Source organism: Falco peregrinus, chromosome 16 (assembly GCF_023634155.1).
Source record: "Falco peregrinus isolate bFalPer1 chromosome 16, bFalPer1.pri, whole genome shotgun sequence".
Classification (NCBI taxonomy): domain Eukaryota; kingdom Metazoa; phylum Chordata; class Aves; order Falconiformes; family Falconidae; genus Falco; species Falco peregrinus.
Genome location: NC_073736.1, coordinates 5521575 through 5549059, shown reverse-complemented (window position 1 = coordinate 5549059; position 27485 = coordinate 5521575). Strand labels below are relative to the sequence as shown.

The window sequence follows — 27485 nt, the reverse complement described above, 5'->3', positions numbered from 1 at the left end:
AGCACTGGGCACGTCCAACACCCTGCTCCAGGAACGGCCACCTCACTCCTGCAGGAATTTGGCAGCCCAAATCTCTGCTTTCCCATCTGGCTGAGGAACATCACTGATTTTAACAGCTCCTGAAGGGACAGACAGGGAAGTAGGACACCCCACCTAACTTCAGATGACCCCTGTGCAGGTGTCACAGCCTGAGCAACACATCAGCTATGTGTTCCATGGAGATCCACCTGGAAGCACCGGTTTCTCTCCACAAAGGCTGCCCAGCTCCACCTGCAGCATCTCCATCCAGACCCTGGCTCCTACCCAGACCTGTGGCTGCACAGGCCCTGTTCCCTTGGGAAACCTGTCCCAGAGCTAGAAGCAGCTCCGGCTGCAGGTCCGAGGGAGGGAGGGAGACTACCTGCAGGTCCCAGCACCAGCACAGCTCCCAGGAACCAGCCCCTTCTGCCCGGGGGACGCACTGCCTTTCCCCACCTACTCTAACCTTGGGGCTCTAAGGAACCCTCCCCATAATTTCCATCAGTAAATTACCACTGAATTATTACCCTCATTAAGTGCCATATATCTGCTAATATCAATCACCTGCAAATAAATCCACACATTCCAGTACTTGGTATGCTGTTATCACACTAGAAGATAAACAGCTCAGCAGTCCGTGCACCCAGGGCTCCATGTTTGACTCAGGGGAGATCCTGTGCTGTCCTTGTATCTCCCAGTGCCTCCCGGCTTTCCGGGCAGCCCCAGTGCTCCCCAGAGTCCCCAGACACTCCTCCGTGCCCTGTACATCATCCTGGCTGGTCCGTTGGTGGACACAGCCCAGCAGAGTGGCTTGGGCCACACTCAGTGAGTTTGGCCGAAGCCGAAAGAGGCAGAATGGGAGTTACAGTTACTGAAACTGGAATTTGACCAGGACTGCAACCTCCTGTTGCAAGAAATGCCAAAGAACCGTTGATGGCTGTACGGGGCTGGTTTCTCTATAGGGCAAGACCTTGCAGTTCCCTGATCACACCCACCAGGACTTTGGAATAGCAGCTTTTGCAACAGGGAGCTGCCAGCCCTCCCCATGAGCCCCCCTGTCCCCACGTGGCAGGAACCGTCTGTCCGTGCAGGAGGGACACCTGGATTTGAAGGGGACAGAGCAAGTCTGAAAGTTTCACGTAAGTCACCCCCTGTGAGCAAATTACCTTGCACAGGACTGAGAACTTCACAGGGTTTTGCCAGCGCTGGGTGGGCAAGAAATCCAACCAGTTGGACTTCTGCCCTGCCAGTGTCCCAGCCCAAGCCCCAAGCGTTTTGCCTCCCAGTGTGACTGCATTTTACTGTCTGTCTGCCAGGGATCAGTGGCATTCCCTCGGACCTGGCGTCCCCACTGCTGACTTTGCTGGGTCCTACACAACGTGCCTGGCCAGGGCCTGATGCAAGGAGCAGAGACAGCTCGGAGGACAAGAAGCACCAGCAGCCTCCTCGCCTGGGGCTGTTCCCGTTTTGCTCATGCAGTGTGCCAGCTTTGGGATTTTACTTTTCGTGTTGGCTAGACTAAAATGAAGCTGACGTTGCTACCAAAGCTCGGAGCTGGGCTCATCCCCCAGGTGAGACCTGTCCCTTCTGGACACACAGGCTGGCTGCACAGCCTCTCTGCTTGGCAGCTTCTCGTTTTCAAAGGCAGACGGATGTGATTGGAGTGGAAGCTTCAATTCAGGGCTCTGTGGTCCTATTCCAAGCTCAGATACTGATCTCAAACGGGTCATTTATCCCCCTGTGCTGATGGCCACTTCTCCAGCTCCACAGCTCTGCCCGCATTGGGATGTCAGTTTAGGCAAGTGAGGGGAAAAAAAGCCTTTCATTGGAGCTCTGCTAGGAAAATGCCAGGTCAATGATGGCAAAAAAAAAGTCCCTTTCAGCATTAGTTGATTGCCCAGGCAGTTTGGCAATGCCAGCATCGCCTCTGCAGCAGAGATGCTGTTTCCTTTCTTTCTGTGGTGCCTTGTGAGCAGGTCCCCTGTGGCTGGGACCTTTGGGTGCTGGTGTTCTGGCTTCCCTGGATTTGCCCCACAGCAGGGACCACTGTGTGCACTTGTGGGTTGGTCCTCCTGCCATGTCACGCGTTTCCGTTTCAAAGGGCTCCATCCATATCAGGCTGCCCTTTAACAAAAAACACTTGATATGGGTTATTAATGATATTTACAGGATAACTGCTTGGCAATTATTACCTCTGTCAGATGGCAATGAATCAGTCCCCTTCCACCAGCATCCTCTGGCAGGGTGTTCCTCTGGCATGCTCCAGACACAATGATCGATTCCCATGCAATGGGGTTTCTTGGCAGTAAACACTGATGTCTTGTGCATGCACAAGGTACCAGAGATTTTTACTCTGAGAGCCTCTGGGAGCGAGCAAAGGCAACACCAATGCTTTCTCCCTTCCTCCTGCCCCAGGCATGGCCCCTCCTTCTCCCCCCTCTCTCGGTGCCCTGCCTTCTCTCTCCCCTTTCCCTTTTCCCATCATTTTCCACACACACAAGCTAATAAATGCTCAGAGGTGGCAGCACACCCCACCTGCCCTGCATCTGTGCTCTGGGCTCACACCTGGAGCAGGGAGGGCAGCAGAGCCATCCCCTATAAGCAGCTCATGCCGAGCTGTCCCTGAAGACAAAAGGAACATGAAAGATCAATTCCTTCCACTGCAAATAACCCCCTACAGCTTCCTTCTAGTGGCTTATTCCTTTGGTGATGTCCCCTGTTTGATGTCCCTATCTATCCCATCATCTGCAACATCCCCAGGAGTACCTGGCTCCTGCACTCTCGACTCCCTCTGTGGTGGCAGGACACCATGGCAGGAGGGGACAAGTCCTTTCCCCTTGTCTGAGCTGGCTGCTGCCTGCCAACACACATGCCACACCAGCACCTTTGTCAGTTCAAATGTGGCCTCTCCCGAGACATCAGCAACTTCCCAGGCCAGGGATCGACTGGTACCTCTGCAGGGTGGCTCCCAAGTCCGCAGCTCCCACAGCCCATCCCAGCACCTCCCTGCTCCATCCCTGTCCACTGCCAGGGGCATCTGAGGAACTTGTCAAACTCTCCTGCAGAGAGCACGTGGCGAAGGTGTGGCTCCTGCCTGGGGACCATGCCTGCAAGGCTGATGACAGATAGCCCAGCCCGATCCGCAGGGCACATCCCTGCACCATCGAGGGCTCCGACCTCTTCCCGGTGCAGGTGCAGGGGAAGGGAGCCCGTGCCCTCTCTCCTGGGCAGGCAGCGGGGGCTTTGCCTCTCTTTCCCACTCCTCTCATCCCTTTGAACCTGGAAATAAGAAAGAAACTGCTTTCCCCTGCCAATCCCATCTTCAAAGCCCGAGCGGCGGGGTCCGGCGCTGGCACAAAGCACACCATTGTCCATTCCGGAGGCGGAGAGTCGGCCAGAGCACAAAGGCCGGGGAGACGCTACCCACTGCGCCGGGAAGCTCGCCCAGGCCAACAAAAGCATCTTCTCCTGCCCCGAGTCCGAAGCAGGCGAGGGAGGGGGCCTAGGGTGACGGTGAATATGAGCTATTGTCACCGAGAGCCCGGAGCATGGAGGGACCTGCAGAGGTGATCAAACGGCCCAGGCCTGAGTGGGAAGGGGTGGGGTGAGGGGGGACATCCAAAAAAGCCCTTGTCCCTCTTCAGATCTCTCCTTATCTCCCCTGGCTATCTCCTGGGCTTAGCCTGGGTGTACCTGCTTGCAATTACCTCCTGCAAGCCAATCAGGCGCTGAGCACAGCCCTCGGTCCCCTTGACTGAGGTGATTTATAAATGACTCACTGGCTTATTTGAGCACAGACTCCTGCACACCTCCTCGGGAGCACCTCTCTGCCAGGGCTTTCTTGCCACATCTGCAGCTCCCCTCGCAGAATCGGCCCTTTCTCTGCCCGGCGAGGCGCAGGTAACCCAGCTCCAACAATCGTGCTCTTTGTCTGGGTGGGCGTGGGGGATTTACACTCTGGTTGCACAGCCACTGGGTGTGAGTTTCAGTATTTGGAGAACTGGTACTTCTTTTTTTTTTTTTTTTTTTTTTTTTTCCCCTTTCTCTTTTTCTCCTTCTTATTGCAAAGGGGATTTACAGCAGCAGATTTACTCAGGAATTAGCAACACCACCGATCCAAGAGCTTGATTTATGAAGAGAGGCTGGAAGAGCCAAATATGTGAATTAATTATTACTAGAATAAATCCTGCCATCTTATCCTGGCTGGCTCGTGCTGAGATCTGTGGGGGGATTTGCTTGGTATAGGAGAGGCAATACTGATGACAGACCCTCTGTTTCTAGGTCCTTGTTATGACCAGAACTTTCTATGCATGGGACTATGTAAAGCAGTCCCTGTCCCAAGGATGTTGCAGCCCAAATTAGACTTTGCACGTACAGGCACAGGGAGAAAGGATGTGGACCCTGCAGGCAACGGCTGAGGAGCACCCGCTGCGCACCGGAATCTAACCTAGACAAGGGGTCTTTGCTGTTCAGGAGATCCTGGTGCACGGGTGCATGGCTGTGGGCATGCAATCCAATCAGGAGGGAATTTTAAGGCTGGGAATGACAAGTGCTCCCAGACTGGGACCTGTCAGACTGGGTGCAGGGTCTCCAGCTCCTCCCAGTGCCATTTCATAGGATGTTTAGGTCCAGTCTGGGCAGGTTCCCTCATATATAGGCAAAAGAAAATACCCCCATGTGCTTGCTCCGTTGTGGTAAACTGCTGTTCAAGCAGCTAAGATGCTTTCTGCTCTGCCCTGATAAAACTTGTCTACTCCTTACTTGTAAGCGAGCTGAAAACTTAAGCTGGGGACCTGTCCTTCCTTGCCTTGAAGAGAAGTCCTTGGAGTGACACTTGTGGCTGGCCACACAGTATTTCTGCCCCAGGTCAGAGATTCCCAGCAGAGAAATGCGTCCCATCCTCTGCCTCTGGGGAAGGATGGACTGGGTGATCCCAGAGGTGTTTTTCCTTCTCCAAGAGCGAATCCGCAGGGGCAGGGAGCATGTGCAGGAGCGAGCTCTTAGCAGGCATCTCGGATAAGTGTTCGCAGGCAGAACAAGAATGCTGCAGTCTGCAAACTTTTTAATTCCTTGGGATTTGCATTGCCCACCTGCTCTTCACAGGTGGAGGGCGAGGTCTGTCAGAGGCATGTGGAGAGCAGAGACTCGTGGCAGTGAGGGATGCCGAAGTTTCACTCCTTTCCTGCACTTTCCAACCTTCCCTCCTCTCCATCCCAATGGCTCCGTGTGCCGAGGGAGCTCCAAGGGGATGTGGAGGATGGACACACTGCTTCCCAGGGGACGGACTCAGATGCCGTTAAGGGCAGGCACTGCTCCCAGCACCGCTGTGCCACGCTCAGCAAGGTGACACCTCTGGGGGACCACAGTGGCTTTCGGAGGACTGTGGTGGGGTGATATCTACATCCCAGACCGCAGCACCCCAGGCCATGTGCCTGCTGCCTCACCCCAGCCCAGCCCTCCCTCAGCGAGGTACGGTGCTGGATGCAACTACAAAAGTAATGGAGAGTTAGGGTGGGGTTGAGAACAAGTGGGTTAATCAAACAAATCACAGAATGGGCCAAATCTGGGCTCATTTGCACCGGTGTCAGTGCAGAGCAGATCCCCCATGCCCGTGGCATTTGCTGCATTTACAACAGCATTAAAAGGAGCAGAAGCCGAGCCACTGGATATAAGCTTTTTACCTAATAAACAGCCTTTGAGACAAACGCTTTGGCTTCACCTTCAGTAGCTGGCAGATGTCTGCAGATCTTATTATTCTGGTTACCAAGCGCAGAGCTAGTTTGGTTAGAAACTCGTGTGAAGTGGTACATCAAACATTGGCACCGGCCCAGCGCCGGCAGAACAAGAGAACAGTGCAGTGCTCCTGCCCGGTGCCTGCACTGGGCTGGGTCGCTTAAAACAAGAAAAGGGCCATCTGCCTTATGGAAATCGCCTATTTAACACTCCAAATATTTAATCTAAACAAAAAGAAAACATTGATTTAATGCCTGGCTGCTTCGTGGCAAAAGTGTAGGAGTGGAGGAATGGGATGGCTGCTCCCGAGGGGCATGTTAAAGCCGAGGCTGCAGCACGGTGCAACGTGATGGGAAGGTGGGAGCTGGAGGGAAGCGGAGATGTCTCCTCCCTGCCCCTGCAGCCGTGGCATACGGCTCCCTCCGTGCCTCACCGCGGTCGGGAAGGACCAGTTATTGCCTCCCAGCGCCTCTCTCCCTCCTTTCCCTCTCCCTCTGGCTTTTATTCCACTAGCCATCATGATGGTTCCTGCATGCTGCTCATGGAAAATTGGCTGAAACAGCAAAGTTTTGACTGAACTTTATGGCACTCTGGCATTTTGTCTTTTCTGAGGCTAAAAGGTGTTTTTGGGATAGGATATTTTTCATAACTGTTCTATAAGCTGTCCTAGAATCAGCTTTTTCTATTTCCAAAGGGCAAAGGTTAAGAAAAAGTTAAACCCCAGGGTCAAACACTGTGTGTATTCAGTGTGTGGCACCGTGCATGCAGCCAGCTGCTCAGCCTCCTAAAACACAACCTCCACTTCCCTGCTTCTTCCCCTTCCCCAGACTACTAGGAAAGATGTTTTTATCTATATACTCACGCCAGAAATATGGGACTATAGATCCAGCTTTACCAAGATGCTTTCTTCCTGTATCAGTTCATTTGGAGATGAACCCTATGGCAATTCAGAGCCAAAGGTAAAACAGACCTAAATTGGATCAAAGCAATTTTAACTGTGAGCAGAAAGGTGTGCCCAGTCAAACCACCCAGCTGAAGACACTGACCCAAATGAACGTGCTGGGGGTCCCGTGGTGACGAGCTCCTGGTGTGGCCCATCAGCCAGACTGATGCCAGGAGGTCAGAGAGAGTGAATAACCCAGGAGCACAGGGGTTGATCCACTGGGCTGATCGGCATCTGATAGCAGAGGTGAATTATACAACATCCTTTTGAAATACCTGAACTGACTGACAGCAGAAACCTCCTTTTCCTCCTGCCTGTGTGCTTTGTGAGCCCAGCTCACACCAGAGGCGTGAAAGGGAGAGGGAAGCGGGTGTGCAGCATGAGGGTGAGGCAGAGTTCAGCCTGAGGGAGCACCCAGCACTGCAGTATCCAGCACCACAACACCCAGCACCGCAGTATCCAGCACCACAGCACCCGACACTGCAGCATCTGGCACCGCAGAGCCTGGGGCTGCAGCCACCCTGTCCTTCCCCATGCTGTGCCCTGGTGAGGAAGCACAGCACAGGTCTCGGGAGGAGGTGACGGCTTCCTCACCTGACCTGGTGAGTCTTGGGCTCTTTCACCGTGTTGCCCCAGGGCTTCCATGGCACCTGCAGCCGGAGCTGTGAGCTGCAGGTTGGGAATCATGGTGGACACAGTGCTGAAGGCACTGGTTCAGTGGGACAGGAGTCAAGACCTTGTCCTGGTGTCGCAACCAAACCCTTGCACCTGTGCTTGCCTTCTCCAGGCAGACCTTGTCTTCTGGGGTAGGGGCGAGTTGCTTTTTATAGCCCTGTGTTGGGCAATGGAGCTGGGAGAGAGGCACTTTTAATGAAGATTCATGCGAGACTTGGAAGAGAGCAGAACTCTGAACTCCATCAGCTGAGAAGTAATCAGCAAGATCTGCAAGTGCATCACCTCATGCAGGGGGAAGGGGGGGATGGAGGGGGGCAGACAAAGGAGGAAACATTATTTCACTGATTTTTTTTCTCCCTCAAATTTAGCAGAGGCTTTCCCTGAATGTTCAGCTCTTGCACTGGAATCAGTTGGGGCCCTTATATCACAGGACGAGATGCTTTTCCACTTAATTTCGACTCACACTCCTTGGACTGGGCTCCCTTTTCTATGCCTATGCCAGCACAGGAAAGTGGCTTTGTGCCAGTGGCTCCTATCAACACTAGCCAGAAACTTCAATGTGACTTTCCTCTTCCCAAACACAGCTATCACCAGCACGGGGACAGAAGATAAGAGCTTAGTAAGTGCATTTGCAAGATGAACACTGGAAAAAAGGTCTGTGCCTGACGTGCATAGGCTGGTTTGAGACTGGCAGGCCAGGGATCAGCCAGGTATGAACAGATGGGACTCTTAGCTGATGACCTACGGGGATAGTATCTTTCACCTGCATCATATTCTTGGAGAGAAGCAGTTCTGCCTTCGTTTGCTTGCTCCAAGTATCACACCACAGTTATGTACCCACTGTGTCACAATTTCTCCAAGACCCCAAGCTCAGTAGACGTACCAGTGAGGCCAAACTTCATGTTTCTCAGCATCGCCCACTCTAGCCAACACACTGGAGGAATGGGCTTCCTGAAGAGCTTGTAACAGGGGCTCTGCACTTGAAGCTCTTCCCCCAGACCTCATCCTTTATTTCCATGCCCATACTGGAACAGAGCTCTTGAAAAAACTGGTCCCTGTCACGCAGCAACTTACTGGCACTCTGTTTTTCCCTCCACACATGTTGCATTGCTTCAGCATCCTGCCCCAGCTGCAGGATTTAAAGCAGCTCTGCAGCTTGCCGTCATCTTATCCCATCAACACCAGGACAGCTGGCTTTGCCTTTTTTTCAAGGAGCAGTCACACAGTTCATTCTCTTTAATTCCAAAATCTCAAAGGTTTAACCTGCTGTTTGATCTAGGGCAAGGCCAGTGATAAGCCAAGTCAAGAACTTGACTCTGTCCGAGACGCTGACATCATTAGTCTGTTTGTTTAAGATGGAATTTAATCATGGGGGTATTTTTCCCTCTACTTGCCTTGTTTATTATTTTTCGTGATTGCCAGCACTTTCACTCAGCGGGGGAAATTCATTAAAGAGCTGTGATATAATTGGCTGATTCAGTCTGTCTGATGGCAGGCACACTGCTCAGCAAGTGATGGAGCCAAGAAATAAAGCTAAGGGAGACTTCTTGCATCAGAAACGCGGGTGGGTTTATCACCCTTCAGAAGCCTGTTGCTGAGCCTGGACCTGGGCCTCCAATTATTCACGAGGGAGAACTAGAAATCTAGAGCAGAGCTGCGGGGCTGGGACCTGGGAAAGGCTGGGCATGCTGGCAAGTGCTCAGCAACGGGCTCTGGAGACAGGAACAAGGCTTGTGCAGACTGATGTAGGAAAACCAGGGAATGACCATTTATCGGATGGGCTTCTGGCATGCATGTGGGGACTGGGAAAGAGCCTAGGACACCGCTTAGCTTTGGCTTGCAGCAATCCTCCAAAAAGTAAAGCTTGTAATTGCTCTTGGAAGGGTGTCTCTGGCTGAAAAGGAGCAGCGGGGTTGCCAGGGTGTGCATGCCTGCAGAGGGCACTGGATTAAGCATCTGGCAATGCAGGAAGAGGGGCACATCTCCTTCACCTAGTGGGCCCTCCAGAGCCATAGGCTGGGGTCCTCCCAAGCCAGCGTGGGTGCAGAACAGAGCCTGGAATCACAAACACCCCATTGCTGGAGCTGTTTTACAGCAACCTCCGCTTGATTTCCCCTGTGCTCACTCAAGTAGCCCTGGCAGGAGTGGGGGTTGATGACCTCCCTTTCTAAACCCATTAGCTCTTATTTGCATAATGATTCTGTTGACCTAAATTCTCCCAAAAGTTTCATCTGCCTGCATCATACTTTCCTGCCTGCCCTGGACTGCTGGGCTGCTCTGCTACATATTACTCATGTCTTCCAGCCTCCACTCTGAGGTAACTGCTTATCAGCAAGGACTGACATTAGTCCTACAGATGGACATTTTGCTCATCCTGGTTCCGCTGAACTCGGTGTCAAGGTGTGCACTGATTCAGCGGTACTTACAGGGTCAAAAGAGGAGAGGGGAGGACCTGGTACATTCAAATTACTCCATGAGCTCTCAGCAACCTGGATGTTGTTTCTTGATTTGTTCTCTTGACTGAATCACCAGCTTTTCCCACCCCCTCTTCTACTCCTGTGTTAGGCAATGACCCACTTAGATACATGCCATACCACAAATAATTACCAACATCCTTGGTTTATAGCCGACCACTTCCTCCCTCCACTCCCAGCCTCTCCAGTTCCTAATGATTCTCCCCTCTTCTTAGGTATTGCTGTTCATAGTAAAATAAGGATTGTCTGAAGTTCATCACCTTTCTTTGGTGAGACCCAGCCACTGGGCAGGACTAGTCCACCCAGATGTTTTGGCATCTTCATCACTGAAATGAATTAGCAACGGTTATCTTTCTGCACATCACTTCCTAGAATAAACCAAGGATTCATCCACAGCCTCTCGCATCGAGTGCGAAACAGGAAGGCTGATGAATGCAAATGAGACCACTCGGCAGCATAGCCAGAACACCTCAGACGGAAACTGCCTTTCATCATGGTGCCAGTATCTACCATGGCAATGTCAGGGCTGCCCAGCATTGCAGTCTCACCACCCCCACTGGCAGATGGTGAAACTGAGGCATGAGAAAGGTCAAGTGACTTGCCGGAGGCAAAAAGGCAGTCGCTGGCGGAGCTAAGATTAACACCCATGCTCATCTGCCAGACAATCCAGGACGCGCTCCGGTCCCCTTCACGTGGCATCGCTCATTAGCATCACCTCAAAATAGCTGGGAAAAGCTCCCGGTGCTGGGGAGCAGCAGCCCCCGGTGCTGGGAGAAGCCACTCCCAGGACCTGCCTCTGCGCCACAGGGAAACTATTTAGGGTGGAGATGTTTGGGGAGGGCTCCCAGACGCTGGAGGTGTCCGGTCTGTTATATTGCAGGTGGGGCCAGCTCCAGTCACATTCTTGGCTTTGCTTTTTCTTTTTTTCTGGGAAAAATTTAAATGATCCAGCGATGAACCACGCCAGGCCTCGCTATGTCATCGAACGTCCTGCATATTCGGTCAGCCTCTTCGATGAAGAGTTTGAGAAGAAAAGCAGAACTTACCCCGTTGGGGAAAAATTGAAAAACCTCTTCAGGTAATATAGAATGCTATAGCTGGGGCAAACATAAACCAGATTTGGTCTGGAATTGGGGCATAACTTAGACCTGGGGATATTAGTTCCCATTTTTCTCCTGGGAAACCTTCTCCGTGATCTTCAGGGCTTTGATGGACGAAAGGCACAGGGGAAATGCAAATTGTACTGGAGCAAGTGAAACTGGTTATTCTTTTCACTGCCTCAGCTGTTAGGCTGTAAGGCAATTAAATAAGCAAAACAGTTTGCACTAAGTGCATTTGGGATTTGGGGTTCTGTTTTCCAGTGGGTTTTTAATAGTGAAAAAGGTAAAATTGGTGATGTAAGTACAGATGTGTGAATTACTTCTTTAAGCTTTCCGACTGGGATTTTATTTTATCAGCTTTCTGATAATAAACAGTACTGGCTTTCCTTAAAGATCAGTAATTGTGTAAATAAAGATCGATAAACGTACTGATCGCTGTCTTGGAAATCTAGCTCCATTCCTTGGAAAAGGGAAGGCAATAATACAAGAAAGAGAGAACATACATGTTAGCAGGCAGAGATGTGAGATATTGCATGTGTCAACCCAAGAAGCAAGCTTCTTTCAGACACGCTCAGAGTTTTTTTGACCGAGCATCTGAGAAAGTTCATCTTTGGCTCTGTGCAACTGCCTCATGACTCTCTGAGCTGTGTTTCTTCCCTACAGCTCACCTGTGCCCTATGTGAAGGGTATCAAGATATTGGGGAGCTAAATCCTTCGAGAAGGTCCCCACAAAAGTCCTCCATGGCATGTACAGTTAGTTAACTGCAAGAGCCTTGCACTCTCACAGGGAAGGGCTGTGCACCAGACACTGGGCTCAGGATTTGGCATGGGAAAAAGGTTGAGACATTCCAAGGAAGATCCTTCTTTGCTCCCTTGCTTGCTCACTTCCCAGGTCACTTCCTTCTTTACTTATTTGCATTTTTTGTTTGAACTCCTGTAGATGTTCAGCTTCCAGATTCAAACTCATCCTCTTTAGCCTGTTCCCAATACTTGTATGGCTTCCCAAGTATAAAATTAAGGACTACATTTTGCCTGATGTTCTCGGTGGGCTCAGTGCAGGGACGATTCAAGTGCCACAAGGTGAGAGACAATGACTTTCTGGGTCACTGGGAGGGGACACTTTGCCACTTCAAGTAAAGGTCTGTAGATGACAGCTGATGGCAGTCGGGGGGGGTTAACTACCTTTACTGCTGACATGTATAAACTCAAGCTCCACCTTCAACCTGGTTGTCCCTGTATTTCTCCGCGGTGCCCTTCCCTGCCTTCTTTGGCCTCTCCTGCCCAGAAAGCAGCAGTCTGTGCTGGCCACGGCACCTTCTTGGAGGTGATGTGAGTGTGAGCGGGGCAGGGGGCTGACACCAACTGCACGGACCTGCCCATTTCCTTTATGTTTTCCAGGGATGGCCTTTGCGCTGCTGGCCAACCTACCTCCCGTCAACGGGCTCTACTCCTCCTTCTTCCCCTTGGTAACATACCTCTTCCTCGGCGGTATCCATCAGATGGTGCCAGGTAAGAGTCTGCAGAGCAATTTGCTGCACAAGGCAGTTCAGTTGTGGCTGGGAGTACTCGGTGTATCCCAGAGTAGAGGTGTTTGGGCATGTTTGGTCTGTCAGCGGTTTATGGGATCCCTGATTCTGGCTGCACAGCGGGATCTCACCCCAGTGAACCGCTGCTGGATGCTGCCAGGGAGCTGGCTGCGGTGACGGGCTGGGTGACTCGGTATGGACAGCCTAACCTGTCCAAGTGCCTTCCAGGACAGGATGCTCTCTAGTGAAAACTACTGACATCACCGTGTTGTGCTGTAGGTACTTTTGCAGTCATCAGCATTATTGTTGGCAATGTCTGTAATGAGTTGGCTCCAGAGTCGGACTTCCAGTACTTCAACCATACTACCAACGAGACCAGTGTGAATACCACAGCCCTGGAAGCGGCCAGGCTGGAAATCTCTGCCACGTTAGCCTGTCTGACAGCCATCATACAAGTAAGGACTTGCTGCACTGCCTCTTCCGTGTCCTTTGGCCAGAGCTGACCCACACAGAGTCAGCTGAGCTCTCTCCCTGGAGCAGAGATGGTGGTAGCAGATGCTAGAAGAGGCCTCACTCCTCAGTGGATGATGCCTCAGAATAGAGGTTTTGGGGGGATCCCACCCCAGCTGCGGTCTTGGTATGAAATCCTTCAAACAGACTAGCCAAGAGTGAGGCCAGCCACTGGGGCAGGGTGGCAGCCAGCAATGACACCCCAGCACCCTGCACCTTTCCCCTCCCCATCCCTGCTCTGGGACAGGCTGCTCAGCCCAGCCCGTGCCGTGGCTGCGTGGGAGGGATGCACCCTCTCTCCCAGCGGAGAGCCTGCCCGGCACGGGCACGCTCAGGCTCTGCACCTCGCCCTTTCAGGCTGGCATTCTTCTGATAACGCCTTGTCTGTCCTACCCTAGCTGTGCCTGGGATTCGTGCAGTTTGGCTTTGTTGCTATCTACCTCTCAGAGTCTTTCATCAGGGGCTTCATGACAGCAGCAGGGTTGCAGATCCTCATCTCCGTGCTCAAGTACGTCTTCGGCTTGACAGTCCCATCTTACACCGGGCCCTTAGCTATCGTCTATGTAAGTGGGTGCTCTGGACAGGGGCCTTCCCTGCACCTCCTCCCCCAGTGACCACCATACCCCAGGCATCACTGCCACCCATGCAAGGGAAAGGGGGCTCGGAGAGAAGGAAAGGGTGGAGGGAGGGGCAACGTGACTATCTGCACCCCTACACTGCTGCCACTGCATTTCCTATACAGTATTATCTGAGTCCTCATCTGCTAGTTTCTAATTAGAAACAATGAAATGGGTCTGGGGCTTGGGGACAATATGAACTGTGTTGCTTTACAGCAGGAGTCTTGCACAATTGTTAGCAACACAAACTTTTCCTATGAGCAGGTTTACCCATTCCTGGACTTTCCTGCATCTTCCATAGGTGCACTCTCCATTGATGCAACTAGGACTGCACTTAACCGGACAGCAGAGACCCAGGGCTGGTTGCTGGTCTCTCAGCAGCAGGGTTTCTAGCACTTGTCTCATCCTCATCACATCTCAGGGTGTTTGCAGTTGATTGTGATAAGAAATGCTCTCCACTGTGCTGTGTACTTTGTCCAGAGTCTCTGTTTCCCCATGACACTTTCTCCTCTTCTCTCCCCTTTAGACATTCATTGATATTTGTAAAGGTCTGCCCAAAACCAACGTGGCCTCCCTGGTCTATGCCTTGGTCAGTGCTTTGCTCCTGATCATTGTCAAGGAGCTCAACCTAAAGTACATGAAAAAGATCCGGATGCCCATCCCCATGGAGATCATCATCGTAAGTGACGCACGAGCTGTCCCTTGGACCCTCCAGGAGACAGTCCCTCCCCTCTCCTTACAGCCCTGGGACACCCACTTCTGCTCACAGAGGGCCCATCACGTAGAGCATCTTTGCACTGAATATGACATGGCCCCCATATGGCTTGGGGCCAGAAAGTGGGCCATCCTCATAGAGGATACCTCCGATGCCCAGCTCATCCATCTTAGACTGTACCTGCATCCTGGTGATGCTGAGGATGAGGAACATAACTCCTGCTGGGGAGGTTCTCTCCTTTCCTAGCCTGAATTTGGTGCTAATTTTCTACTGTCAATCCCAGGAGCACAGCAAGCTCAGTGCTTCTGAGAGAGCTCATGCTCTTTCTGCTTACTGCTCTTTTATCTTCTGTACTTTCAGGTAATAGTTGCGACCGCAATCTCTGGCAGCTTTAACATGCCCGAGAAGTATGGCATGCCAGTGGTTGGGAAGATCAGCATGGGGTAAGTGCATGTGCAGGTCTGACACAACTTCCAGATAAATTTTATTCCTCCTCTTCTTCCTCCAGCCTGGAAAACACCTCGCTCTTCCCTGCTGTATGACAGTCCCCTTTCTGGACTCTCAGGCAGCACTGCTTGAGCCCTCTTACACCACTGCCGCCATCCACTCAAGCTGTCCACAGTGTAGACACGGATTATGTCATTCCTGAACACACAATCTCCTCACCCACTTCACCGGCCTCCAGACACCAGTGTCACAACTGCTTCTCGCCTCCGCTCTGAGTGCAGGTTCCCAGCACCAACCCTCCCCCTGGTGAACAAGTGGAAAGACATGATCGGCACAGCCTTCTCGCTCGCCATCGTGAGCTACGTGATCAACTTAGCCATGGGGAGAACACTGGCAGCCAAGCATGGCTACGACGTGGACCCCAACCAGGTAACGCTTGGTCTGGAAGGACGCAGTCAAGGACCGTTCCCCTTGCTCTCAGGCGTGAAAGGAAAACCTCGCTGCATGAATGGCAAGCTTTCAAACGGGCTCTGCTTAAAACAGACGTGCTGCTCCCATGCACACAGGCTCGCGTGGCAGCTTGCCATGTATGGGTCAAAAGGACATGGCAGATCCATCTCCCATGGACTGGAGAGAGCCTGCAAAAGGGAAGAGAGCCTTAGTCTGAGCTCTCTGCTTTGCTTTCCCTCCAGACCTGAGCCTTCAGCCCTGAGCACTGGCACAGATGGCATTTTTGCAGGTTGTTGGAGCACAACGAGGCACATGTTATTTCTCACTGAGCAGAGAAAGACCTGGATTCCTGGTGTGTCACCTAGATACTGCGAGAGGCAGGACATTAAATAATCCTCTTTTGTCATCACTGGCACAGTGGCAGCTTTCAGTAACAGCCATGCATACCACATGAAGCCCTGCCCTTAGTGTGTCAACAGATGACAACGTGTTTATGTGGAATTGTGCTTCCAGGTTTCCCTGCTATGCCACAGCCCATTCCAGCTCATATTGGAAGGAAAGGGTCTGGGACACACTGCAGGGAACCCAGGTCCCTTTCCTGGCCCCACAACCCCAGGCTCAGGCACCTGCTCTCCTGCCTGGTAGCTCACACGCGTTGGCAGGGCAGGACAGGCAGCTTTCCTCTCTGATGACCACATTCCCCCATCTCCACAGGAAATGCTGGCCCTGGGCTGCAGCAACTTCTTTGGATCCTTCTTCAAAATCCACGTGATCTGCTGCGCTCTCTCTGTCACTCTCGCCGTCGATGGGGCAGGAGGCAAATCACAAGTCAGTACCCTCTTTCTCCTCCTTTCTTCCCTACGTGACCCTATTTGACCAGCTGCTGCACGCTGCCAGCCTGACATCGCTGCTGCAGGTCTGCAGAAGCTTCATATCTGAGTGCTTCGCGTTGCTGTTGTTAAAGCAGAATTTCTTGCCTCCCACCCCCACTTTGTTCCATGGATGGTTCTTTGGATTGGTCCCAGATGTAAGGCTGTAAATCTGCCTTCCCAGTCTGGCTCCCTCAACTGAGCAGAGCTACCACGTGAGGGAAGCTCAGGGTTATCTGCAAAGTCCTAGCCTGTTTCTCAGAGGCAATCATCTGCTCACATAAAACACTGCAGTGAGCAGTTGTGTCGTTGGCTGAAGCAGCAGAAAAAGCCCAGAGGGGGGTTAGGAAGACCCTGATGTTTGCTGAAATGATTTCTTTCTTTTCTGCAGGTGGCAAGTTTCTTTGTGGCCTTGGTGGTTATGGTGACTATGCTGGCTCTGGGGATCTATCTCGAACCTCTTCCAAAGGTAATAAACAGTGTGGCCATTGCATCACATACTCTTACACACCCAAGCAAAGGCACAGTCTTGCTCCAGAAAAGCTTGATGCAAATTGCTGCACAGCACAGTTTGCTCCTGGCCTGGGGTCCTGTCTGCACTGAATCTCTGGAAGCAAGAATAGTCTAAAGTAGCATGCTCAGGTCCAAGTGAGACCTTTGTGAGCGTCACTGTTTCCCATTCCCTTGTGGTAACTGGACCAAGGAAGGCAGGTGCTGCAGAAAGTATCTGCTGCAAAACGTGGCGCATCCACACTGCACATCCACATCCCTGCCGATAAATGACCCCCTCTTCTCTGCAGTCTGTCCTGGGAGCCCTCATCGCGGTGAACCTGAAAAACTCCCTCAAGCAGCTGGCTGATCCCTTCTACCTGTGGAAGAAGAGCAAGCTGGACTGCGTGAGTGCCTAGGGAGGGATGGGAGGCACCCACCTGCCTTACCCTGGCAGCTCAGCCCACGGCTATGTGAGGCAGAGGCAGGGCAAGCTGGCTACCCCCTCGGCAGGTGCTCGGGGGCAGGAGGGTGGTATGAGTCCACTGCAAAGGTGGGTTTCGCTCTCTCAGTGGGATCATGCTTCCAACCCCTCGCCAATGAGGTGCTGAGCCGCAGCAGAGCCTGTCCTGCCCAGCTGAGCACTCTCATGCTTAGCGCACATATCAGAAAGGCCTGAACTATTACCTGCTCTGTTTAAATGCCAATCAAGTGCAGAAGCCTGTTTGCCCAGAACTAGCCAAACCGGCCCTGCTCAATATCTAGGAGTCATGACTTAAAAACTCACACAATAGCCCTCCAGGGTGAAGAGAGCCCTTCACAGCGATAAGGACTCCAGGCACTGGTTGATGTATAAACCCAGGCAGGGGGTGCGGGGGAGTGAGAACGGAATTTGGAAATGTCTGACATAAAAAGACAGTGTTTGAACAGGACTCCCACGGCTGAGTGGTGTCTGTGGACACTGAGCCAATATCCTGTCAGGTCCCAACAAACCGCCTTATCGGAGAAATCTGGAGTCCAAAGGGGCTGACCTGAATCATCAAGAGCTTTCCCAAAATACTGTTCAAACAGGTGCTGGAGAAGAGACAGGTTAGCAGTCCAGGCAGAGACTTCACAGGGCTGTGATCATGACGTGAAGGCACACTCCAGCACAGGGCATGAGCTACAAAAAAATGGTCCAAGCTTAGGAGTGAGCCCGGCAGACTGACCAGACCAGGGATGTGCGAGGTCTGAGCTGACACGGCTATGCAGGCAAGAACCGGCAGAGCGGGAAAGTTGCTGATGGGAAGATGTGATTCTCTGTCAGGAATCGTTTATGGCAGTTTAACCACATCTCTGAACAGGTTCTGCTGATGCCTGGTGGGTAGGATGGAAGGTCTCGGTCAGCTCTGGCAGGTCATCTGAGGGCAGGTGAAGTTATTGCCCTTTATCGGAGCTCACGGAGGGGAGCACAGACCTACCCCACAGCGCTCCGCAGCCCCCAGCCCAAAGTCTGGGCAGACACCTGAATGGATGATGGACCGAGCAGAGATGCACGGTGCTGCCTGGGGAACACCCTGCCAGTGTGTCTCTGCCAGATGTGGTCACTGCAGCGGAGGTGAAGGGCAGTCAGAAACCCCTCCGGTTTGCCCTGACTGTGCTGGGTTTCCACTGAGCTGCTGGAACAAAGCTCTTGCTACCAGCAACCACAGCCAGCCTACAGTTCAGAGAGCGTGGGGACCAGGCAGATGCCAATGGAGCGAACTGCATTCCCCTGACCTTAATCTCCCTGGAATTTGAACTAGATTCAGTGTCCTGTCCTAAAATGGGAAACACCGTTCCTGGCTGTTGTCAGACCATCAGCATTCATTACCTCAAGCCTGGTTGTGTTTCAGTGCTAACTGCAGGCATCACTCCATAGATACAGCCCAGCTGGATGGAGGGAAGCACTTACTTGCCATTTATAAGTACGATGCATATAAATTAAGATGCTGAAGTCATCAAAGTTACTCTGATTTGTCCAAGGTCAAAGTCATGTTTTGTCAGTCTTGAGGGTGGGTTTATAATAACCTCATAAAGATTCTCAGAGGGCAGGTTTATATGCTTAGGCAGGACTAATTTCATATGGAGAGAGGTGCTCAGGTGCTAATATATAAAAATGACAAATGACAGAGCTCTGAGCTGAGAGGTGGAGCCCGTTTTGGTATGCTCTGTCATACTTTGTCATCAAATCTGTCCTGTGTTCAGGTCATTTATTGTAGGTGCTCAGACGGTTTTCAGAGAGATGCTCATTCCTTCTGAAATGCTCTGACAGCAGGAGTTTTGTTGCGGCTGGGAGCAGTTATTGAGCAGCAGACGGTCTGATCTGCAGGAGCCTTTTCTTGACTAGTTAGGCTGATACTTTCTGAACTGAATGAGTGGTACGGGTGCTCATGGAGCTGTGAAGAAACACACTAGCTGCATTTACAGCTGAAAAACTGGGGCTTCTGGCAAGCTTCCCAGCAATGATGTTTCACATGAAAGCAAGTAATAAACTGTATCATTAGAATAGCTGCAGAACTCAGGTCTTGGTCTTTTGATCCTGAGTTGTGTAGTTCTTGGGGTCCAGAATATTGGCACAGAGCTATTTTCCAACTATCACTGGGCTTTAGCCTATGGTAGAGTAAAAAGACCTGCCATGCTCTTCTCTTTCTGCAGTTGGTCTGGTTGGTGAGCTTCCTGTCTGCCTTTTTCCTGAGCCTTCCCTATGGAGTTGCTGTGGGCGTGGGATTTTCCGTGCTGGTTGTGGTCTTCCATACCCAGTTGTAAGTACCAGTGCAGCTACAAAAAAACAAAAGAGAAGAAAAAAGGTCCCAGTTGCAGAATAAACAACAGATTATTTTTATAACCGACCTCTGGCCCATGTTTCGAAGGAACGCGTGGCAGGAGCCTGGGGGAGTGCAGGTGTCCTCCCCGGCCCCTGGAATGTGCAAACAGGAATGGCAGGCGCTAATTTACTGCCTGCATTCCCACTCCAGCGCATGGTTAGTGATGTGCACATCCCAAGGCAGGGGGAAGTCTGAAGGTATTTACTTCAGCACGAAAAGCTACCTGCATAGCTCCCAGCAAAAAATCCTGCTCATACAATGAGCCTCATATATGTGCGGAGAGTGGTGTGAAGCTTTCACAGCATTTTTAATCCATCAAAGCCCTTTATTAATATTTCCCAGTCTGGGATCTCAAACTGCTGACTCTTTTTTGCCCTGTAGACTCTGCAGGGATGAAATCTAAGTATTTTCATAAAGCAACTTTTCAAATCCTGGTATGGAATGTGAAGCAAAGCAGTTTTCTCCCCCTGCAACACTTATGCTAATTCTGATGGCCTCTTTTCTCCTAGCCGTAACGGCTCTGCCCTGGGCCAAGTAACTTCCACTGACATCTACAAGAACCCTAAAGCCTACAACAAGGTAAGCAGAAACCAAAGCATCCTCAGAGGAAATGCCGTTCTTTGCCACTGGTACCCAATGTGATCAGGAAAGCCAAGCCCATCTCCGTCTCAACAAAGTTGTTTGCTGCTTGTGTCAGGGGTATTAGGAGAACTGCTGTTCAGTTTGACCTTCCCAGTTATCTGCTACCCAAACTCCCAGCCACCCCCCACCCCCCCAACACCCTGTCACGCCTGGTTTGAGCTCTTGTCTCTGTTGCAGGTACATGAACTTAACGGGATTAAAATTGTGACCTACTGCTCGCCACTATATTTTGCAAACTCAGAGATATTCCGCGAGAAGATTATAGCCAAGGTGAGCAACGCCCTAAGAAACTTCTGCTTGCAGCCAATCCCAAATGGCCTTTGCTTTCTCCTGTATCGCCACATGGAGATAATTATGCCTAGGATGATCAAGAAAGATGGTCACATCCATCCTCTACTCTTCCATCCTTTCCTCCCTGATCTTCAGGACTGTTTGTAGACCTCATTTTAGAGGTTAAGTGTGAATCCTGGCAGGTATCCTCCTCCAAGCTCTGCCAAAGCAGAGTCATCCTGCTTCTCTGCTCTCTCCTCCCTGCATGTGCAGGTACTCTGAAACAAAATCTGAAGATGTTGTTTGGTTGCCATCAGGATCACCTCACTCCTGCACGCAGCCAGTGCCGTCCTCCTGTGACACGTGCCACAGGCTGAGAAATAGCAAGAAAGAAATAGCAGCCCCTGACTAGGAGGCTGAATAGACTTTTTCAAAGAAAACTCTCTCTTCTCCACAGACCGGGGTGGATCCTGGTAAAGTGTACTTAGCCAGGAAGAAATATGTGAAACGGCAGGAGAAGGGGACAGCACAACCACCAACAAAGCTACCAAAATTCCTACTGAGGCAGAACAAGGTAACTCAGTTTGGGTTCCTGTGTCGATGAGTAAGACCCCAAGTCCCCATCAGACAGCTCCTCTTGTCACAGGATTTTCTGCACTGTCTTCCACTTTTACCACCTCTTGCCTCCTTTACTTCCCACCCACATCTCCATTCCTCCCAATGGCCAAAACCTTAAGATGCAGGAGAACTGGAAATGGCTGGGAGCAAGAAAGCTGTAGAGATGCCTAGAATGAAAACACGGTGAACGATCTGCTAGAAACCAGGCTTGCCCTCTTTCTCTAAGGATGCATCTATGTCAGTATTTCAGTTCGAAAGTGTCCTCCTGAAGCATGTTTCCCAGTCATCCCAGCTTCATTTGGTTTGCATTGCTCAGAAGTCTTGAAATATGTGAACAAGAATAATTTAAAATTAACCTAACATACTCCAAACCCCAAGGGACATTCAGTCTAGCTCCAGGCTGGAGTTAGTCCACATTAAAACACTTCATGCCACTGAATACCTTAGGCACATTCACATGTCAGGATCTCAGCTTGCGCTGATTGATGTGCCCTGCCCTGACTGTGCATTTGTGCTTTGCTGTAGACCTTGTCTTTGCAAGAGCTCCAGAAAGACTTTGAAAGCACCTCTCCAACAGATACCAATAACAACCAGACGACTACTAATGGTGCCAGCATCTCCTACGTTACATTCCGTCCACCTGCCAATGGTGCTGGGCAAGTGAACACCTCCAGTGAGCTGGGCAGCATCTCTACCCTACAAGGAAGCACTTTCAGTGTCATGCCTACAGCAGATGTTGACCCTGTGATGACAGCACCACCCTATATCAGCTTTCACACCATCATCCTGGACATGAGTGGAGTGTGTTTTGTTGACCTCATGGGCACAAAAGCACTGGGCAAGGTTAGTTCTGTATTAGAAACACAGCCAAACAGCAGGTACTTTCTACTGTTTTGGGCAGCTCAAATACCCTCCTCAACAGAAGGTTTGTGTGGCTTTCTCCTTCAGTATCCCCAGGACACATGTAAAGCCCTGGATAAAAGACTGTATAAACACAAAGCTGGAGCAGCAGTGTTATTAATCCTCTCTCTCCCCTCTCATCCCTTCTAGTTGTGTTCCAGTTATCAGAAGATTGGGATTAAAGTGTTCTTGGCAAACGTGCATGGTAAGAATCCACGAAGAACACATTTCCATGTGATCTTCTCCTATTTATGTGCTTCTGACAGACAGGAGATTTTTTTGGGGTCTTTATGCAGACTGTGCAAGTTGTCAGCCTTTTGTTGGACCAAACCAGAACAGATGATCTGTGTGAAATAGCTCCTTTCATTTGGGAAGTGATATGACTGGAACATGTCCACATTCAGCATGTAGAAAAATAGTTCCCTACACTCTCGTTTATGCAGCAAACCTGCTTCTTCCCTATGCATCCCAGCCTTGTTTTACCTCCAAGGACCAGTGTCAGCCATGCACACCTTCAAAGGCTTTCTTCTTTGCTTTCCTTCTTGCTCACGTGCCTTTCTGTTCTCCAGCCCAGGTGTACAATGACATTAGCACAGGTGGAGTCTTTGAGGAAGGAGGTCTGGACCAAAGTCACATCTTTTTGACAATCCATGATGCTGTTTTGTTTGCACTGGCAAATATCAAAGAAGTTGTCCACCCGCCCATCTTAGAAGAGGTAAATTTGCTCCCCAGTTTTTCTCCAGCTCTCAGTGTTCCACTATTAGGTTTAGATGCTGTGGCAGCAGAAAGGAAGAACAACAACTCATTACTGCACCTAATAAAGTTTCTTGTTTATCTCAAGTGGTAAAGGTCTAAATCCAACAATATATTTCATATCCTAATTCTCATGTATAGGTCAAGCACCTACTGATTGAACCGATTTCAATGGAAATTCAGAAAGGTAAACGTGTTCTGCAAAGCCCTAGCTGGGAGATGATGTTATCCCAGCCTGGAGAAGCCAAAAGAGCTTTCCTGGCACTATGCCCTCCATTTGGTGTTGCCTGGAACATGCAGCTGCACACAAAGGCATAATTTGGCTCCCAGAAATGAAGGCAAAGCACATGCACCTGTCCTTGAACAGCCTCAACATCCATGAATACTTCACTGGAAGGGAGGATAAAAGGCCAAGGCAGGAATGGGGCACATGCTGACAAGACAGGGTCAGACAGGCTATTTCCCCAAACATGGATTGGTTTATTGCATAACTGGAGTGGGAAACAGAGCAGTGTTAGCCAGTTATGTCACGAGAATAAGTTAAGGTATCTCATATCTTTGCAGAGAGATATGTAAATGCCAGCTCAGTCACAGGATATAAACAACTGAGACACAATTCCTTCTGTACCCCTTCTCCCTGGGCATTCCCCCGGGAGCACGTGTGTTGTTTTAAGCCTGGGTTAGTAATTTTTTTTGTGCCTTTCAACACTGCACTCTGCTAATTTGTGGATTTGATTCCTTCCTGCACAGAGGCCAAATCAGACAGAGCTCTCCATCTATGACGAGTCTGTGGACGAAAGCAGTGCAGAGTTCAAGAACCTGGAGGAGGTTAGTTCTAATGCCAGGGGTCACTTCTTCAGCTGTGGACGTAAGGTGGAAATCAGAAGTTGTGGTTGGGATTGCTCAGATGGAAAGTACCCTGTGCCATTGCCAGGCAAACTGCTAGTAACAGTAACACTTTGAAAAGGTAGCTGGAAAAACAGTTTTAAATCCTCATCATGAGGCGCTCTGGCAGGCACCTGGATGAAGGAGCAGCTAGGTTACCCCACAGGGGAACCCTTTAATCCATTCTGGGCCACAGAGCTCAGGTTCACAGTCAGACCCATGGTGTCCATGCAGTGGGGTGAACTTGGAAAACCAGGTTTAGCTCAAGTCCAAAAGAAGGGTCACTGGTCAAGTCTTTCAGCACTGACTTTGTTAATGCTGAAGTGATCTGCAGGCACTGAAGCCAGGTCCCTGGGAGGAGATACATTCCAATGCTGACCTTCCCCATGCTATCCATGCAGAGCTGGAAGCGGAGCAACCTCCCCACCACCAGCTTTCCCTTGAGAAGAGGGGCTGGGAAGGGTTGGAGTTTCTGGTGGCATTTCTCTGTGTGACCGAATGGCTGCTGAGCTGCATTGCTGGGTTTGTGCCATGGCACCAGCTCTAACCCAGCATACCTTGTGTGCCCTTTAGGAGATGTTTGGAAGTATGTTCCACTCAGAGACCCAGACAGCTCTGTGAGCGCACAGGGAGCGTCAGCGTGCGGGCAAACTCTCCTGAACAGGCTCCGCTCTCCCGTCCCTTCGTGAAGAGCTGCACTTCTACCTGGGGTTACAATAAGTTGCAAAGCAAGAGACCGTCACACCTCTTGAACCGATAAACTCCTCCCCCGTTCCTGCTCTACTTCTGGTATTCAGAGCAATGGACTCTGGAGCAGGCAACAGAAATCTACGGAAGCAGGAACTCAGGAAATGCTATCTCATCAATTACAGAAGAGAAGCGAGTTCGTTTGAAGGCAGGTGCCTTAATACATGGGACAATTAGTCATTATTGCCAAGTGCTCTCCTTTGTTTCACACAACTGCACCCTTCTGCCCACATAGGCATTACGTAATTTGGGCATCCCCCTTCTTTCTTATCCTTCCTCCCTCTTTTCCTGATGAAGTGAAATACAAGCAAATATGAAGAGCCTCTCAAGGCTTTGATTCACAAACAAAAGCAACTCTTGCAAGGTGCGGCGACGCAGCTTTGTAAGGTAATGTTGTTCTAAAATGTGCACTGACCTTCAGGGTTTCTGCACAGTAAGTGCAAGCCCCTGAATTTCCCTGCGCGCCTGTGTAGCACCACCTCTGCCTTTCCCGTGGCCCCTCTTCCATGACCCCCTTGTGCTGCTCTCTCTGTGACCCAGAATCCCAGAAATCACTGCCTCAAACCAACGCTGTATTTCTGACACCCCAAAGTACCTCGATACTCTATCTCAGTAGGGCTACTTTCTGGATTACATTTTTTTTTCTTACTAATAGGACTAACTTGTAATCAAAAATAAGAATTCCTTGTTATAGTATGTTTCATGCACATGTTGTCCTGTCTGCCCAGTGGGTTGAGTATGTGCTCAAAAGACCCAGGGTCCAGTTCAAATCCCCTCCGAAGTTTTTCAGGGATCTTTCTACTGACTGAATGGCATTTCAGAGAAGGCTCTTAAGACTGTGAATGGCATAAAAACATAAATCCTAAGGGTGTTCTGACTCTTCCCATCTTCTTGTTGACTGGAGCAACTAAAAGATTTAGTCCAGAACGTGGATGGGTTCTTTGGGGAAAGATGCTTTTCCCAAATCATTTTGATCACAAATAGAAAATTCAGGGCAGAGAAGGAAGCCCCTTCTGCAGGCTTTTCATGATGCCAATGACAGAGAGCAGTAAAACTGAAATTTTAGTGTATTTTATGCCTGCAACTAGGGAACAGCCCAAGTGACACCCCATGCTATGCAGGGCTTCTGGTGACAAGCTCTCAAATGGTCACTTGTGCAGCAAGAGAAAACTCTTGCGCTATTTCCGTAACAATTCTCTACTACATGTTCAATGATTTTCATTAAAATTCACCACAGGCTAATGCCACCAGGACCATCTACCTCTCAGGCAAACAAGCCTGCCTCACTAACCCAGAGATAGACAGCTGAGATCTTAGTAATTTCTAAAAATCCGACATTTATTTATAGTTGAGTGATGCTAATAACAACTGGTATTTTAGTTTCTTTTTCTGATGCCTTCCCTTCTTACTTGGTGCTGATGTTGTGACGGTAATGACAAGATGGCAATATAAAGCCTGAAAAATCTAAGCGTAAGCCAAGGGTTAAAGGGACCCTTTTTTCTTCAGTGCATTTCAACCTCAAATATGGCTTTTATGAAAATAAGGTTATAAAAAATTTAAGATAAAGATACATACCGGTATGTCTTCAGTTGCAATGGAAGCAATTTCTTTTGTTTGAATTTCAAATCTTCCTACAAAGTACTTTCAGCACTGGGATAAAACGCAAGCATCAACAAGAAAAACCGAACAGCAATGCGACAGTCTGTTATCTTTCCATGAACACAAAAAATAAAAAGTGGCCTTAATAATAAAAGGAAATTATATTTTTAAAAGTTATTTCTATTTTATTACTCTAAGATATTAAAAATATTAGCAAGCTTTAATGTACAGTTTTGAAGTACATATACATTATTGAGCTGATTCACTAGCAGATTGCTAGGAGGCTTTCTGGGGAAAGTGGGGCTTTCCTTACAGCTCCCAGATGTCCCATTTTTAAGGAAAATAGAGCTTCATGAACCATCATAGCTAGACAACCATTAAAGGAAACAACATCAGGACCCTGACAGTTTGGTTTTATGTAACACCTCATTAACTAAGTCACCATTTCTCTACCTCAGTTTCTGATTATGTGGTGCAGGAGAGAGTAATAAAACCAAAGGAGGTTAGTTTCCAAAAGGAAAAACCCGCTAACTAATGGTTATTACTTATTTTAGACAGCAGTGATTTTTTCCAGAGCCACGTATAGCTCATTTTATAAGTTAAAATCGAGAGACTAATTCTCTTAAATGATCTTTGAGGGTGATTACTCATGGTCTTTTGTTACTGCCTGAGCGCTCGTTTTAGTTGCTCGTTTGAAAAAAGGCAACAACGAAATCCGTGCAATGGAAAAAGAAACTCTCCTACAGTAGCTAATCAATATTTCTGTACCTCTGAGGTGGCATCACATTAAATGAGGAAAATGCCAATTTCCAGTTCTTCATTCAGGGTTAACTGCAGCAGGCTGATTTCACAGTCTCAGGGCCTGACAGGCCAAACACAGGAAGCCTCAGAGCAACAGACCATGTATAAAAAATAAGACTGTATTTCTTGAAGTTCCTACAAGCATAATGGATGGGATGTCAAGAGAAATGGCTTGAAAGCAGCAGCACTGACTATATGCTCTGCAATTCTGATGACCCAGGAAGAAGAATACCTCGTTTCTGTAGCCATGGGCCAACTGTGGCAATATATGTAACATCAGTAGGCAAATGGCATTGTTGCAGGCACAACATGGCCAGTTCAAAGTCTGAATTTCCAAGTGCTCTGGCAAGAGAATTAGGGAAGCTCAAATTCATGCTGGAGTAGAAAACTTTTTATCTTCCAGTGTCCCTTTATTGCTCTTTAACAGTGATGTTGATGTGTAATGGCTCTGAAGCCTTACCTGATAAATGCATGATGTATAACCAGCTCAGAAATGTTTGTAATTTATTTAATTTAATATCGGTTTTGTTCTTTTTTTGATAATAAAGAATGTGTGAATAATCATCATCTTCTGCTGATTTGAGGTTTTCCATGGCAGCTCCCATCTGGTATTAAGCATCTCGGGACAGTTTATACCACGAGAAGATGGGATAAATCTTCGAATTCAGTACAAGACAGCTGTGAAGAAGGGAAGAACGACTTTTCCCATCATGCTCCTTGGGGAAACTAGGCAAAAAGTAACGCATTTTGAAAACCGGGTGGATTTAAACTCTGTGAGGAGTGGGACTGGCACACCCCAGGGCCCACCACCATGCTGCTGGGGCCCGTCCCTGTCTGACCACTGTCCTCCTACCTAAT

At 49.8% G+C, this 27485-nt stretch overlaps 1 protein-coding gene across 1 annotated transcript; it reads left to right on the top strand.

Moving 5' to 3' along the window:
* The first annotated feature begins 1068 nt into the window (after positions 1-1068).
* On the top strand, positions 1069-27191 carry SLC26A9 (solute carrier family 26 member 9). Its single transcript, XM_005230332.3, has 22 exons — positions 1069-1157; positions 1335-1589; positions 10795-10921; positions 11884-12023; positions 12342-12452; positions 12749-12924; positions 13378-13542; positions 14123-14275; positions 14672-14754; positions 15040-15187; positions 15923-16036; positions 16469-16546; positions 16878-16973; positions 19243-19349; positions 19922-19991; positions 20232-20324; positions 20782-20898; positions 21468-21785; positions 21993-22047; positions 22412-22557; positions 23346-23423; positions 24054-27191. Exons 3-22 carry the CDS (start codon positions 10797-10799, stop codon positions 24099-24101), a joined length of 2421 nt encoding a protein of 806 aa, XP_005230389.1. The 5' UTR covers positions 1069-1157; positions 1335-1589; positions 10795-10796; the 3' UTR covers positions 24102-27191.
* The last annotated feature ends 294 nt before the right edge of the window (positions 27192-27485 follow it).

Coding starts and splice junctions, on each gene's coding strand:
- SLC26A9 (XM_005230332.3), top strand. CDS start 10,797: ATGAACCACGCCAGGCCTCGCTATGTCATCGAACGTCCTGCATATTCG. Junction 12,024..12,341: donor GACGATTCAAGTGCCACAAG/GTGAGAGACAAT, acceptor TATGTTTTCCAG/GGATGGCCTTTGCGCTGCTG. Junction 16,974..19,242: donor AGAAGAGCAAGCTGGACTGC/GTGAGTGCCTAG, acceptor CTCTTTCTGCAG/TTGGTCTGGTTGGTGAGCTT.